Source organism: Gekko japonicus, unplaced genomic scaffold (genome assembly GCF_001447785.1).
Source record: "Gekko japonicus isolate JY-2015 unplaced genomic scaffold, Gekko_japonicus_V1.1 scaffold106, whole genome shotgun sequence".
NCBI classification, from domain to species: Eukaryota; Metazoa; Chordata; class Lepidosauria; order Squamata; family Gekkonidae; genus Gekko; species Gekko japonicus.
The window spans coordinates 1,438,493-1,455,171 of record NW_015170890.1 but is presented as its reverse complement, the minus strand read 5'-3'; the positions used below and the strand labels follow the sequence as shown (position 1 = coordinate 1,455,171).

The following is a 16,679-nucleotide window of genomic DNA, read 5'->3' as shown; positions in this document are numbered from 1 at the left end:
TAGGGAATTAGTTCCAGAGCTTTGGTGCCATGGCTGAGAAGGCCCTCTCCTGGATAGAGCTTTAAGAGTTTCTTTGTTCACATTGTCTGCCTTTTGAAGACTGTTCAGGAACTTAAATTGGTGCTAAATGCTGATGGAAGGTTTCTGACATAAAGGGAACATCTTCTATATGGAAGAGAAAGGAAGCTGTCATTGTATCATATGTGGATTGAAGTTGGCTCCCTTTGTGCAGGGCCAGTTCCAGGTTTTGTAGGGCCCTGGGCAGAGAGTGCCTAGGGGCCTTATTCCTTCCTCTGCTGACCACCAGCCCCACACTGGAACACCCCTTCCTGACCACCTGCCTGACTGTGTCCTTCCTCTGCCCACAGGCCCTCCCACATGACCTTTCTCTAGTGGCCCTGGGCAGCATGTGGCTGAGGAGTGCCACTGCTGTTGCTGCCCAAAATGCAACCATTCTGTATCACCTGTATGCCCTTCCCCAATGATGATGGGCAGCCCATGTGTCAGGGAGAATGAGTGATGGAGTGATAAGCAGATAGGAGAAAGGACAAGCAGGCAGGTGGCAGGGCTGGCATGTGGGCAGGAGATCAGTGGCAGTTGGCCCTGCCAGGAGTCCTGGGCCTGGCAGCTGCTGCACCTCATCATATGCTGGTGGTGGCCGTACCTCTTTGTTTCTGCTTGCTTAAACTTGGTGCTGCACATAACTGGTGAGAAAGAGGATCTCCTTAAACTTTGTGGAGCTCCCTTGCCTAATTTTCCTGCGCAATTAAATTTCATTTGTTTGATGTCTGTGGATCTTGAATGTTTTTATGGCTGATGTTCAGGTTTCCAGGGTGGGGAAAGCATAGAGAAACTTGCATTGAACCTTTGCTGATGCCGACTGCAACGCTTTCACAGTCGATATTACAAAAGTTTCATCCTTGATTTGAAATCTTCGTTTCTCATACAGTTACCTTAATGGGTGTTAACCTCTGATTATTCTAGAGCTCTTCATCTTCACGAATGAAAGGCTTGTCTTTGTTTCCTCATGGAGCAGCCAACTCCACATTTCTTGGTTCCCAAAAAAACCTGAATCAGAGCGGACAGCCAGTTGTCACAATTACACACCACAAATCTCCTGTGGCAGCCCGAAAAGCCAAGGCACAGCGCTCTGGCCATCTCCATGAAGTCAGAGAGGTAAGAGACGTCTGCTGTTTTCTTGTTGACATGTTAAATCATAAAAAACTCTGGAGTTCTTTCAGCTCTAAAAATACAGATAATTTGGCTTCAGATAAGTCCTTGTGGTTTAAAATAACCACCGAGGTCACCTTATGGTGGGTGGTGCAGCATTGTGTATAAAGTTCAAGGGAGAGTATATTTTGGGGTTCTGAGCAAACTAATTACGACTGGCCTGCTGAAAGTATGTCCTGTCTTCCCTGTTAAGAAAAGTGGCTGATGTGTTCTATTTAAGATAGAAACCTCTTCCCTCACTCTGTTCCCTCTTCGTACAAGGAAGTCCTCTTTCCTTTCATGATGGGTTTGGCTCCTGTTGTGCAGAGGGAACTGTATTTGGAGCTGCTATTCAGAAATGAAATAATGAGCTCTCACATATGGTAGAGCAGGGCTTTGAGTGGCCACTAGACAAAGATTCCAACTCCCCCCAACGCCAGTTGCTGGCTGTGTGTGAGTTTGGGTCAGCAATCTAATTGCATTTTTTTACTGTGCATGTCGAGATACACACATGCTCTACACAATCAGTGTGAAATGGCCCAATCTCCTGTTTGGGCGCAAGGAAGAAGACCCTCCTCCTGCTAGGCTAAAGAAAGAAATTGCTGACTTAGGTTTTATATCCATCTTAAAAATATCTCCTAGTCTGGGCCACAAAGGATATGCTGAGAATGCAGCAAAACTCCTCTATAAACTTGGTAGGAATATTGAGAATCCGGAGAGTGAAAACAGAAACAAGGGGAACAGTACAGGCAGCTGAGCTGGAGAATTCATATACACCAGCAGTCAAATAATCAGGGCTATTTTTGGGCAGGAACGCACAGGAACGGAGTTCCGGCTGGCCCCAGCAGGAACTCATTAGCATAATAGGCCACACCCAACAGCAGAAACTCATTAGGATTGGCTACATTAGGGGTGTGTGGCCTAACATGCAAAGGAGTTCCTGCTACAAAAAAAGCCCTGGGTTTTGACAACAAACAAAGTAAACAGAATAACAAGCAAAAGGTGAGTGTGGTAACATGGGGGTGTGGCCTAATATGCCAATGAGCTGTGACATCAGGGGTGTGGCTTAATATGCTGATGAGTTTCTGCTGTTAGGTGTGGCCTATTATGCTAATGAGTTCCTGCTGGGCTTTTTCTACAAAAAAAGCCCTGCAAATAATAAAGCAAGTGTTAGAAGGTCCGCATGAATAACCACATATTCCAAGCAATGCTCCCTCTATGCTGTTGAGTCTTGTAAGCAAAAATTCTACTTTGTGAGCTACTGGCATTAAAGTTGTGAGTGAGCGATTTGGCTAATGCATAAATTAGTTTTGCTCTGGAGCCATCCCTCCTGAGTTAAGACAAAAATGTGTGAGCCGGAGGCTAAAAAACTGTGAGCTAGCTCACACTAACTCAGCTTAGAGGGCACACTGATTCCAAGTGTGCACACACATTGTCCAGTGTACTGCACTCAAGAAGAGGGAGATAGGAGGCCAAAGGGGTATAGTGAGAAGGTAAAGCAGGGGCTAGAGCTACCGATCTGTACAGGTCCCACACAGATCTAGTTTTCTAGGCAGGAGTCCATTTGCCCAAAAGTGATCCAAGGGGAAGGGTCGTGAAAATATATATTAAACTGAATGCTTCACAGCTATGCAAACACAGGTGGTTTTAAGCTGGTCAAACTCTGGCTCCAACTGTAGGGCAGGGGCATGAGTTAAAAGCACAGTATTCTCTCTAGAACATCTTTGGAAACTCAAATGTGAAAAGACTGATGTCCTAACAAAAATATGTCACTGAAATTGGCATTCCTTCTAGAGGATTGAAAGGTAGCAAGTGTAATGCTGATTTTGAAAATGAGATCCAGAGGACATCTGGGATGTTGCTGGTGAGCTAGCATAATGTCTGTTCAGGGTAAATCGGTGGAAATTCTTTTTAAAGAGAATAATTAAACAAAGAGGAACAAGCTGTACTGAGAAGCAGCTGCATTGGATTCTGTAAAGAGAAATCCTGTCTTACCAACCTTTTGGGTACAATTCTGTTCATCCTACCTCTGAAATGATATTGTAGCACTGGAAAACATGTGGAGAAGGCCAGTCAAAAATGATCAAGGGGTAGAAACACCTTCCCTTCAAGGAAGAGCTAATGACTATGGAGCTTTTTAGTTTAGGAAAAAAATACAACCAAGGGAGGAACATGAGAGAGGGTAAGACTTTGTTCTGTTGTCCTCTGTAAGTGTGATGAGATTAGGCAAGTCTTACACCTTCTTCTAGATCTTTGTTTTTGAAGTGCTAATGGTTAAAATCCACTTTCTGGCAGAATATGACTGGAAAGGAGAAGATGGTCTCATGTAAAAATTGTGTGTATGTGTTAGGGGGAGGGCAAACCAAAATGGAAGACTGAAAGTTATGCCTGTCAGTACAGAAGCAATTTCTGAGGCCTGCTGGAACTTAGTTGGTCGACATGTTAGTCTTATGGTATGTGTGTTCAACAGACGCTTAGATAAATAATAGACTTGTGATGAAAGAGAGACCCTCTAAGCATGCAAGTTTGTGTGCAGTTTAGGTTTTCAGCTATGCAGACATTACAACCACAGGAAAATGAGTCCTCATTAGTTGTTTTCTGCTGGATGTGACACTGCTCCTTAGTATGTATTCAGTTTAATTGTTTGCTTCATTAACATTTTGCTTTTCTCACAGGGAGTTAATAGCCTCATACTGTAGGTGTATGACACTCAGTCTTTTCAACTGGCTTTTAGTAAAACTCTCATGTAAAAGTCCTGGGATTGCAACTTTGTCCAGAAATAATTTAGGAGTATTTCTAGATTTACCATTCCTGGTAAAAAAAAAATAATACTAGCCAGGGCTTGGGAAGTGAATATAGATGGAGTGCTGTGGTCTGCTGTTTACCATGGAAGGGTAGTGAAGATACTAAGTGAGAGCAGGGATGTCCAGGAAGTATTTAGAGTATTCTGGGTGACTGGACATTGCTGGCAAAAAGCCCTTCTGTAAAAATGCCTGCTAAAAGTACTCTGTTAACTGACTTGCTCCAGGTGAAGCTGCTTCTTTCTCCTTGGGTTTATGTTTTGTTCAAGACTGAGTAGGTTGGTAAAATGAGAACCATTTAACAATTCCATCTGTGAGAAAGATTCCACTATTTTAGCTTCAATCTGCCAGAGCTCTGTGAAAGCTAAAGGGTTTAATATTTTCATTTGGTAAAGCTGGCTTATTGAGATTGCCTCATTTTTTGATATCACTATGATTGTTTCTTATATTCTGCAGTGGTGGGTGTGAGTTGTCACAACAGCACCATGGGGATGTGTAGAGGTAGGAAAGTGGGGTGGTCAGGGAAAGGGGTTTTAAAATGAAATGTGGTGACTGATATTGTGCGGACTGATCTACAACCAAGTTCAGCTCTGATGTTAGGATGCTGTGCTCCACTGAATTCACCGTCCGCATGGCATAAATCTCGATGTGCTGTGGAACTTGAACTTCTGTTTCCATGTAACTTTAGTCATGGACATCTCTGCGATTTGTGGTTAGGTTTTGGTGAAGTAAAGACTTCAGCTTTGGTGTTCAAACATGTAAACTTTCATATTATGTGTCCAAGTGGGAAACCTCATAATGGGTTCTATTATGATTGCTGATAGATTTCCTGTGCCAAAATTGTTTCCTGTGAGTAAGCTAATACCAAATGTAACTGGATCAGGTAAACAAGTGAGCTGTGGCTTGTTCTAACAAGGTTGTATAGTGGAGGGTTACTGTTTGAATACTATTCCTTGCCCTGGGTTTCAAGTCATATGTTTCAGATTTGCCTTTTCACTAGGTGATGGGTGAATTACACACTCATTTTGCAATTTAGATCCTGGTGATCTTTTTCTATCTTTTGATGTCTCTCAGAGATGCTGTAACATTTGGTGAAGTCTCCTGTTGTGTACCAGAAATGGTCGTTCTTATATGTGTGTAGTTTGTAAGATGTTCAGTTTCACATTCAGCATAGTTGTTTTTAATTAGCATCCAAAGGATTTAGTGAATTCAAGATGAAAATCATTAAATACCTGCTTCTTGAAGCTATGCATGACTGAGTAAGCTTAGAGTAAGTAATTTCTGATGACTTGCTACATTAATTTATGTAGGGTTCATAATCTTGCCATCTTCTAATGAGAGGAGATATTGAGGAGTGCAGGCTTCAATGATAGGCTCAATTAGAGGAATGAATGGCTTGGCCTGTGAAAGAAACATGTTCAGCTGTTATATGTATCAGATCCTGTGTTTTTGATCCAAACTCTTCAAAGTTGTTGGTGGGAGAGAAATGAAATTGGTCTTACTTGTGTCTAGAATGAGTCATTTAACATGGATACTTGAATCTCTTCAGTGAAATAGGGTGAGGCCTGAACAATAAAACCTTTTTTGCTAATAGATCTGTGGCTTATCCTGAATGCGTCTAAAAACCTCAAGGAGACAGCGTTAAAAAAAGAAGGGGAATGAAATAAGAGACAAAATGCTTGTGGGGCTATTGATTATTAGCTTAAAATATCATGGGGGAAGTTTAAATGGAGTTTGAAACACAGACTTGGAATGCTGTTTTGTATAATGGCACATGCTGTATATTTAGAGTTGGTACATGTAGTACTAAGAAACTGGGCTCGGAATGTCTAGTCCACATAGGCCATGGATTATTATTTTTTTTGCTGTGGTCTCATTTCTCTAGACAACTAATTTCTGATCCTGGGAAATATTCAAATAGGTAGCAACTAAACTAAAAAACAGATCATATCCTTCTGTTTCTTGGATGGCGGAAAGCTGTTTTAGAGTCCGAGAGGCAAAACCATGTGTGTGAGGTCCAAAATAGCTGAAATAGAAGCTGTCTGGTACTTAGTACTGAGCATATTGCATTTGGTTCCCCCAATGTTGGATGGAGCATCTCAGGATTCTCAGGTCATACACACTGACGTTTTATGGTTGTATCATGATGAATGCAAAGGGTGCTTTTAAGTAGAGTTTGGGAAGGTAAAATGATGAATGTCGAGGGAACAAGTCCATAGATGTCTGTATGTAATGGTCTTTGCTGAGACCTTCCAAAAGAAGAATAATCTAATATTATTTAGATTCATTTTTGTTTTTAATATTCTTTGCTCGAGTAAATTTATGAAATTACATTGGCATTGACTATATAGCAACTTCAGCATTTTCTTAGCGGGAGAATGCTTTGTTGCTAGCTTTTGTCTGCTGAAGATATTATAGTAGATAGTTTGGTTGAATCTGGTGCCTGTGTCTATTGCATTTTTATCTTGCCCTTCTTCCAAGTTGGTCAGAGTTAGTTTACATGGTTTTCACTTTCCCATTTTATCCTCTCCCTTATGAAGTAGGTTGAACTGAGACACGACAATTGCTCCAAGGTCACCAGCGGTAGAATGGGGATTTGAACCCGGGTCTTCGGATCCCTGTCTGACATACTGACCAGCATATCACACTGTGTGTGGGGGGGTGGGGGTGGGGGTGGATGCAGGGGTGTGTACATATAGCACTCCCTTGAATACAAAGTATTAAAATGCAAATTGTTGACATTCAGGATACCGACCAGCATATCACACTCTGTGTGTGGGGGTGGATGCAGGGGTGTGTACATATAGCACTCCCTTGAATACAAAGTATTAAAATGCAAATTGTTGACATTCAGGATACTGACCAGCATATCTGTGTGTGTGTGGGTGGGGGTGGATGCAGGGGTGTGTACATATAGCACTCCCTTGAATACAAAGTATTAAAATGCAAATTGTTGACATTCAGGATGCAGTTCTGTATTTTTGTGTTTGAATATTAGCCCACACTCATTTTCAAGGAGGAGGAGAAGGTTGCAAAATACATTGTAATGCAATATCAATGACTTGAGCTGTTGGATGAAGATCAAGATGGGTAGCCATGTTAGCCTGTCTGTAGCAGTAGAGTAAGAGCCCAGTAGCACCTGAAAGACTAACAAAATATGTGGCAGGGTATGAGTTTTTTGTGAGTCACTGCTCATTTCTTCAGTGGTATATGAAGAAGTGAGCAGTGACTCATGAAAGCTCATATCCTGCCACAAATTTTGTTAGTCTTTAAGGTGTCACTGGATTCTTACTCTTGGATGACGGTTATTTTAAAATTTAGGGTTACATTCTGTTCATGAAGCTCGTGTGTATCAAAACTATAGCCTTGTTTATAAAGAGGACATTTGTGCTTGTACATGGTAAAGCAAGATAGTGCTTATTCTTTGGTAATTTTCACCTCCTCTCCCTGATCGTGCCTCATCAGTGCAGTTCTCTCTGATCTTGCTTAGTGATATAGGACTGGAAACAGAAGTGGATAAAGAAAAAAATTGTAGTTGCTGCCCTGAAATGGTTCACAATTGCAGTTATCCCAGGGAGAACAGAGAAAGGAATCTAGTTAACTTTGTAATGCATTGCATTCTTCAGGCAGCATTTTTATATATCCCGCACTAGAGACCCAAGTCTGTCATTACTGCCCACTTATTTGGCTGTAACTCTGAAAAGAGAAGGTGAGCCAGGCCTTGAGCGCAGTGGTAGCAGCCCCAGCTCCAGAATCAAAGCTCTCAGTGCTGTGATAGGGAAGCAAAGCCCAGTGCTGCTACTGCTGCCGTTCAGCTTCACATTCTTCACCAAAGACTTGATTAGAAGCATGAAGAAGAAGAAGAAGAGATTGGATTTATACCCCGCCCTTCACTACCCAAAGGTGTCTCAGAGCGACTTACAAACTCCTTTCCCTTCCCTGCCCCCACAACAGACACCCTGTGAAGTAGGTGGGGCTGAGAGAGCTCTTGACAGAAACTGCTCTTTTTCAAGAACAGCTCTTATCAGAACTACGGCTTGCCCAAGGTCATCCAGCCAGATGCAAGTGGAGGAGTGGGGACTCAAACCCGGTTCTCCCAGATTAGAGTCCACGCACTTAACCACTACACCAAGGAGGCCCTGAGTGGCTAGAGAGGTAATACAGAGAGGAGAAGTTTCTGTTTCCACAAAGTGATGCCAAAAATCAAGTAATGCAAAAGAGGATTGTAGGTATGTCACAGTAGGCGTGTGCTCTCTCTCTCTCTCTCTCTCTCTCTCTCTCTCTCTCTCTCTCTCTCTCTCTCTCTCTCTCTCTCTCTCTCTCTCTCTCTCTCTCTCTCTCTCTCTCTCTCTCTCTCTCTCCCCCCCCCCCCCGTAAGTGAATACAAAATGCAGTCTAATGAATATGATCCACCCAGTGTGGGTGCACCCCACTCTCAGCTAGCAGCTGCTGCTGGGATACATGTGCTTAATAAGATCAATATTGTAAAATAAGTAAAGAAGGACAGAATCCTCTGTAACGTCCTAGGAGTTTCCAGGATCTGTTGAAATAAACCCCACTGGTCTGTTGAAATCAACCCTGAGTGAAATTTGTTAGTGAACTTCAATTTGATAGCTTCAGGCTGCAGTCACACACACTAAGTAATCCAGTTTCAATCCACTTTCAGTGTACTTTCCAACTGGATTTCACTGTGTGAACTGTCAAAATCCAGTTGGAAAGTGAATTGAAAGTGGATTGAAAGTGGATCATTTAGTGTGTGTGACCAAAGCCTCATATTGTATTAGTTGGAGCACTGTAACTTCAAGGTTTGTTACAGAATGCCCTGAGGACTGCCATTTGTGCTGTCCAAGTTCTGTCATTTATCCTTCTGCACCAAGACTGAATTTTTGGGCTTGTATAAATGATGGAAATGGATTGTTAGCAGGTGATGTCCCTGCAGCTGCAGACTTTGACTGGACCCGATATCCTACCAAAATCTCTGCTTGGCACTGTCTATAGTAGCCCTCTTTTGAGGGGAAGAATGGGCTCTTGTCTGTAGCAATATGTTAACTTTGTAAGAGGAGGCTTTCTGGGGTCCTCCAAAGCCCAGTGCAGTATCGCTTTTCAGCTGCCATTTTCCAAGCCTTTCCGAAATCAGCATGGAGGTTTGGGATATCTCCTGCCTTTCTCCATGTGCGAGAGAAGCAGGGAGGGCAGGACCACCTCAAGGCAATTCTGCTGCCCCAAGCATCTTCCCCTCCTGTACCACCCCAAGTGGGCTCCAAAGGCATTGGCTGTGGCCTCCTTCCTCGTATTGTTTTGGCAAATCTAATGAAGATCTGGCTTTTCATGAATTGCTTTATGTGTGCATGTATGCGTACTTTGAAAAATATGTACTTGCAGATGATGAGCCAAGTGGAGGGACAGCAGAAGAACCTTGTGCAAGCCATTGAATCCCTCCCAGCTTCTGGTCCTCTTTCTGCCTTGGATCAAGACTTGCTGCTTCTAAAAGCTACCTCTGCTGCCACCCTCAGCTGCCTTGGGGAATGTCTGCATTTACTACAGCAGGGCATGCACCAAGTGAGCCACCATAGTAGTAACAGGTCATTGACTTCAGGTGAGTAAAGCCATTTTGTGCTAGACTTCCCCTTTCCCCTCATAACAAGATCCCACCCATAACAAACTAGGACACAGAGAGTAGAAGAAAGTCAACAGAAGACTTAATCTAGTTCCTTAGAGGTGACTCACAGACCAAGTCAGCACTTAGCTTTCTGTGTTGAATTTAAAGCTAAATTGCTTTGTATGGCATTTTCAGTGAAGGATAATTACTCTCGTTTGTGGCCTGATAATCAGACTTGCAAATGTAGGCAAATACATTCTTAGGAAAGATACATCAAGGACTTTGCCAGTAACATGTCAATCTAATAGCCTGTCAGGAGCATTTATGAAAGGCCTCAGCAGAAGTGCAGTTAATTATCTTTTTAACTGAGACCACTGTGATAACATAGTGTGTGAAAAACAGGATTTGGTTTGCAGATGAACACTTAAACCCTGTGGAGTCCTGACAAATGCTGGTTTTATTGCTTTTGCTCTGAGCCAGCATCCAGCTAGGCTTCAAGTCGAATTGTATTAATGTGTACGCTTTACATAGGTCTTGGGAATGACTTTTCAATTCATCAGACCCTTGCAATTCATAAGACACCCAAGTGCATTTTCCACAGCCAGTGTTCTAGCATTTGAAGTTTTGATTATACAAAATGCCCAATACCCTCAGTTTCAGGCTGTACCTTGACCATTTTGTTAATGATTGGTTGTGCAAAACTAAATCTATAAAGAGCCATGAATGCTCTGATTTAAAACCTGCTTGGTGCATCTCCAGTGTTCTATTAGTTCATAAATGGATTCCTATAACAACTTATTTGTTTTAATATAAAGTGTATCACTTTAGGCTTGACATGGGCTACTAATATGGTTTGTTCTGTATTTGTTAGTTTGGGGTTATTGGGGCATGCTTCTTTTCGAACTGATGCATGGCTTGAACACACTGGCTCAGGTATTTCTTTGCTATGGGAAGGCAGCTTGGAGGAAGGCTTGTTTTATCTTCAATATGGCATTCTGGAATTTAAGCCCTTGTTGGGCTGTGGAGAAGTATAGCTTCTTGGCCTTCTTTCTCTGTTCCATCACAGAACCCTAGCATGAGCACAAATCTTGCTAGCGTTCTGTGATGTCACAAAGCCCTGTCTTCTCTTCAGAAGTACAGAGGAAACCAGTTTGAGTACTTTTTTCTTCAGAATAGGTTTGGCATTTCCATCTATGCCTATATGCTTGTACTTGAAGCAAATGCTTTGTTTCAATTGCTGCGGCCAAAACTGCCAGAAAAACTCAGGTACTTGCTTGCAGGTTTGATGCTAATGTAAGAAGTTTTCTGATTGTGATTATGTTGCATTTTGAGGTTACAATTCTTTTTTTTTGAATAAATGGATTATTTTCGAGGCTGTATGGCTGGATCTCTAATATCACACAATAAAGATCTTGTCTATCCAAGGATCCCTCAAAAGAGAATAAATAGGACACTGTGAAAAAGCAGGTATTGCAAATAACTTCTTGTTTTTTCTTTCAGAAAGTCTACTAGGATGGCATGGGCCAAAGTCTCATTCCACAGAACCACTGAAAAATGGTGCCGTTAGTTCTTTGACATCTGCCAGTGCCAGTCTTTCCTGGGCAATAGTACCAAGTACAACACAAGATGGACACATACAGTCAACTATAGAGGTGAGTGTGGTATGTATCTATACAGGTTTAAAATTGATAGTGTTTTGTGATATGGCCTGGAATACAGAAATACGTTTATACAATAAACTAGGAAGCTGCATGTGAAAGCTAATCTCAATAACTGCCAAGTCTGGTTATAACTGGAATTGTGAAATGTGTTGTTGTATTAACATCCTTTTAATAATTGCTATCCCTCCCCTCTTGATGTTGTCCTTTTCTGAAGCCATCATTTGAACAATGGATGTAGCTTGGAGAATGGTATTGGTAAGGTACAAGGTGGCAGACATGCTGTTTTTCTGCATACCTGTATAGTCTCATTGTATTGTCTGTAGTGGCTTTAATTATGCAACTTTTGTAGTTAGCACATGCCACTCACTTTACTGTAATATATAATTAAAAATAGTGAAGCATGTTGCGATATTTGCAGCCTGGAATGAAAAAGGCTCCATAAATAGATGCTGGTTTGTAAAATGGTGAGTAAATGAGGTATGTGTCCGCTCAAGTGTTTCGCTTTCACCTTTAAGCATACATAGTCTAATTGGCAGTGGTCAGCCTTTCCTTAAATCAACAGATTTATGTGTGACAGACCTTTATTCAAGTCACTGGACAGTGAAGCAAAGCAAATGTACTGAGTGTGAGCAGAAGGCACTCTTTTGCTGATGAATGGTCTCCAAAATCCATGTTGAATTATGAACTGAGTAGGAAACGTTGCGTATTTGAAGTGGGCAGTCAGGATAGTGATTTCTGTGATATAAATTAATTGTGTTGCTTGCAGTTCACTTCTGGAGGTGGCCTCTGGGCCTTATTGGGATTTATTGCTCAGCCCTCACTTTGACAAAGCAAACCATTCGGAAATGATGCATGACACTTTCATCCAGGGAGGTGTAAACTATACAGGTGCCTTTGTGACAAAGGAACTGCTTTAATAACAAAGCAGTGCCCTTCATCACCATGTTAATGGCTTTCATTTTCACAAGTCTTATTACACAGGTTAATGCAGGCTTACTGTTCATGCCTTTACTTAATCAAATCTAGTCATTTGATGAGATGAATGTGTTTACTCCCTCCCTGAGAGCAGCACTGTATGGACTTGTTTGCAACATGCCTTATTTAAAACATTATCTCTTGCGAATTAATGCACACCCTGGTCCTGGTGAATGTTGTCCAGACCTAGGACTAGTCTTGTGATCAGCATTGTCCATTGGTTCAGTCCTTGTTTTGCTTGCTTTTACCTCCTCTGTGCATCTGATGTTCAAAATCTCCTCAAGCCTTTTTGTTGCCTTTCACTGGGGATATGAGGTACCTATGTCCCAAATTCCCAGAAGCCTTTGCAGGTGGGGATGTGCAGATGTATCCTGCATTTTTGTTTTCAGATTTTATTTGGTTTCACGATTCCCTTTGCTTTCAATGGGAAACACATTTCCGGCTGTAACTCCCCCTTCCCCCTCTAACCTTCACCCAAGAGATTACATGTGTCAGATTTCAGACAAATGTGTGAACAGGTCATTTTTTAGGTATTTGAAGTTGAAACACATACCAGAAACAAAATATCTGTGGTGACTCTCTAAATGCCTCCCATATGTCTGTTTCTTTTCTTTCTCTCCTGCTGACCACACCCATCAGAAACTAAAAGATATCTTTTGCTTTGACTGAATTAACTCCTGCTTTTGTAAAAATCTCTGGTGGGATGCGTGTGTTACATCTGCCTTCCCACACCTTTCGGTTATTGAAGAAGTAGTTTTCCTGATGCAACAACATACTTGCAAAAAAGGTTCACAAGCCTTTATTTAAATTCCCTGTAACACTGCTACCATTTTCTGCACCTTTCAAATTTGGCATAGATAACGCCTTGGGTGAGGTACACAATCCCTGAGAATTGTATCTCCATTGGATGTAAAACAAAGAAGTTCTGCCAATGAAAACATAAACTTAAGTATGAATTTGTTTTTATTTTCATTTCAAAATGAATGGTTATTTTTGGTTTGTGTTATTTTCTTTTGCTTTGAAATAAATCTACATCCCTACTTAGTGGATGCCCAAAGAGAAGAGAGTGGTTGAAAATCAATATAATATTACTACAGGGCACCATCTGCTGGTGGTATGCTGTTACAATGGCCACACACTCAAGAACCTTTTTTGTTTTTTAAATGAACACCCTTTGTTTTGGGGTGGGTTTTTTTTTTTTGCTTATTTCTTTTTTTTTGGGGGGGGGCTTATTTCCTAATCCAACCCATAACAACAACAACAACAACAACAAAATCCTAATGTTGCTGGTGTCATGTTGAATATAATGGCTTTCTTCCAGTTAGAGGGGAGTAGAAAACACCTTGCTTAAATTCCAGGGGAGTATCTGGATCCAGTCTGTTCATTACATTTAGTAGTGAAATTCCTGGTCTGCCCTGTGAATGATGAAACCCACAAAATCGGGCTGTCCACAGATAAGGTAAGCAGTCTCTACCTACTCAGGGATTCACCAGTTATGCAGAATATGACTTTGTAAATTAACTAAAAGAGACACCCATTTTGAAAAAGACATGGTGAAGGCTCAAAGTCCTCTAGAATGGATGGAATGTTAAGAGAGCAGTGGAATGCTGGTTAAAGGGAGTAATGGGGAGGGAGGAGAAATTGGATTACTCAAGCCCTCAAGAGCATTCTGGAACAGTTCTTCCCTCCATGGTTCCTCATGAGCCCCTGACTTGTACATATGTTTAGAGATTATTAAGACACACAGTGCAAACCTAAGTGTAGTTATGCCCTTCTAAATCTGTGGACAAACCTGTGCCCCAGTTAATTTAAGACTCATATTCTATGGGGGAATTGGTGTGAAAACTGATATAATGAGCCATACTGGTTATTATTCTTTAATACTGATGTATTCCCCCCCCCCCATTTTAGTTCCCTATCTTTCCTCCCACCTTTGAGCCATTTATAGACTTGTAACTTTTTGGGGGAGGGGGGAGAGCTGAATATTTTTGTAGCAGTACAGAGTTAGAATAGCATCTCTGAGTTGCTGAATACAAGGTCACAAGTGGGGAACCCACAAGGACTTGCAGGGGGCATCTCATTTCTTCCTCCCCCATTATTTCTCCTTTCCCTTCCTGGAAAGCCCCCATAGCCTGTCCAGTTTCCTGCCTCCTTTCTTTCCCACCCACTCACCAATCTATATTTTAATCTGCTCCCCCATCTTTAGTATATTTAATTAATTAATACCTCATCTTTCTCCACAAAGGGGACCCAAAGCAGGTTTAAGGTAATTCTCCATTCCTTCTTTTTCCCTCACAATAGTCCTGTGAGGCAGGTTAGGCTGAGAATATGTGACCCAAGGTCACCCAGCAAGCTTCCGTGGCAGAACAGGAATTCAAGCTTGGGTTTCCCAGAGCCTAGTCTGAAACTCTTGACCAGTACACCACACTGGCTTTTGTGGGGTGGCTGTTGTTCAACAGTGGCAAGCAGCGTGGCCTGAGTGACTCATGCAAGTCGCGTGATAGCAAATCATCTGGTGGTTGCTGGTGGCCTGGCCTCGTTGAGTTCTCCCTCAAAGGGCAAAGCAGCCCTGGGAAGAGCCCTGCCTTCTTCCCTTGAGTTTTACTGGCAGAAACCAAGGCTTGAAATTACACATGCTTAATTTGTCCTCCTGTGGTGGTGGTGGGGTGAGTGTAACCAAGAAGAGCTATTTTAAAAATATGGGAAATTTATTCCACAGAGAGGTGAGTTTGTAGTTACTGGCTTCTGTCAAGCAGCTGTATGCAAAGTTGGGCTTCTGCTGTCACCACGCAGAACCTGTTTCCTATTCATTTGAAAAGAGGATATTATTTCTAAACAAATCACTATGACTGTACTTCTACAGCAGATTTGCTGTTTAAATTACATACAGCTTTAGGTACCCTAAGTTTAAAAAGCAATTTTGGATGTCTGGTAAGTGGAATCAGTGTTCTGGTTCATTTTTGTGCATGTCACCTTACTGGATTGTTACCGTCACTTTTCCAGTAGCAGTAAGGTCCAAGATGTAATTTCACATTTGTAACTAGTTTCAGAACAGCATTAATTGCTTTGTTTATTCCTTCATGCTAATAATATATGGTGGGCTTCATAATGTTTCTGCTAATAGCGCTTGATAGATTATTGGGAAATTAACAGGAAATAAAAGGATCTGTTACAGAAATCTGTGAGGACTTTTCACTTGCGTATTTGCATTTCAGTTGATTATCTTATCTACAGACACATTTCATCTAGTAACTGGCTTTGTCTTAATTTCTGTAATGGTGTATAATATATACTGCATCCTCCTCAATTAGGCCATGATCTGACTGGGAGGGGAGGTTTTTGGCTGACACCCAACATACATTTCAAGTTACCACTAAAAATGAGGTTGGTCTTGTGCCTTGAAACAGAAAAAAATGGTTAAATGCTACCCTTGAGGAAATTGACTGATGACCCAGCTGGAGACTGCCAATAGCAGAATTCTGATCTCATAGCAGTAATTGTTGTTATTTGGAATAGTTTCATTTAATATGCTTGACAGTGCAATTAGGGTTTTTTAAAATATCCATATGAAGGGGTATCTATACCATATAACACAACACAAGGGTCCCCAACCTTGTTGAGCCTGGAGGCATTCTGGAATTTTGAGAGTGGGTGACACAACAAAATAGCGGTCACAGGGAGAGAGGCAGGATCAGTTTGTTGCTTTGGAGAAGAGACACTGTTTGGTTTCTGGTTCCAAAGAAAGGGAGGGGTTGTTTCCTGTGCAGCCACAGAGAGATTGCCAAGCCCAGAGACTTGTAAGAACATAAGAGACGCCAATGTTGGATCAGGCCAAAGGCCCATCCAGTCCAACACTCTGTCTTACACAATGGCCAGAAATACCAGGTGCCATCAGGAGGTCCACCAGTGGGGCCAGGACATTAGAAGCTCTCCCACTGTTGATCCCCCCCCCACAAGCACCAAGAAGACAGAGCATCACTTGCCCCAGAGCCCCTATCTATACCTTGTGGCTAATAGCCACTGATGGACCTCTGCTCCATATGCTTATCTAATTCCCTTTTGAAGCCGTCCATGCTTGTAGCCGCCACCACTTCCTGTGGCAGTGAATTCCATGTGTTAATCACTCTTTGCCAGTTTGAGAGAGCCAGTTTGGTGTAGTGGTTAAGTGCGCGGACTCTAATCTGGGAGAACCGGGTTTGATTCCCCACTCCTCCACTTGCACCTGCTGATGTGACCTTGGGTCAGTCACAAGCTCTGGCACAGCTGTTCCTGAAAGAGCAGTTTGTGTCAGAGTTCTCTCAGCTCCGCCTACCTCACAGAGTGTCTGTTGTGGGGAGGGGAAGGGAAAGGAGTTTGTAAGCCGCTCAGAGACTCCAAGTGAAGGGCGGGTTATAAATCCAATCTCCTCCTCCTCCTCCTCCTCCTCCTCCTCCT

The 16,679-nt window shown here is 42.2% G+C and overlaps 1 protein-coding gene across 1 annotated transcript in view; it reads left to right on the top strand.

The window, feature by feature from the left end:
- The window catches only part of OSBPL10 (oxysterol binding protein like 10), an 86,329-nt gene that overhangs the window by 34,726 nt on the left and 34,924 nt on the right, over nucleotides 1-16,679 (top strand). The window contains exons 4-6 of the mRNA XM_015418410.1: nucleotides 985-1,176; nucleotides 9,393-9,606; nucleotides 11,110-11,261. Coding sequence (XP_015273896.1) covers nucleotides 985-1,176; nucleotides 9,393-9,606; nucleotides 11,110-11,261 — 558 coding nt within the window. The remainder of the gene's footprint in view (nucleotides 1-984; nucleotides 1,177-9,392; nucleotides 9,607-11,109; nucleotides 11,262-16,679) is intronic.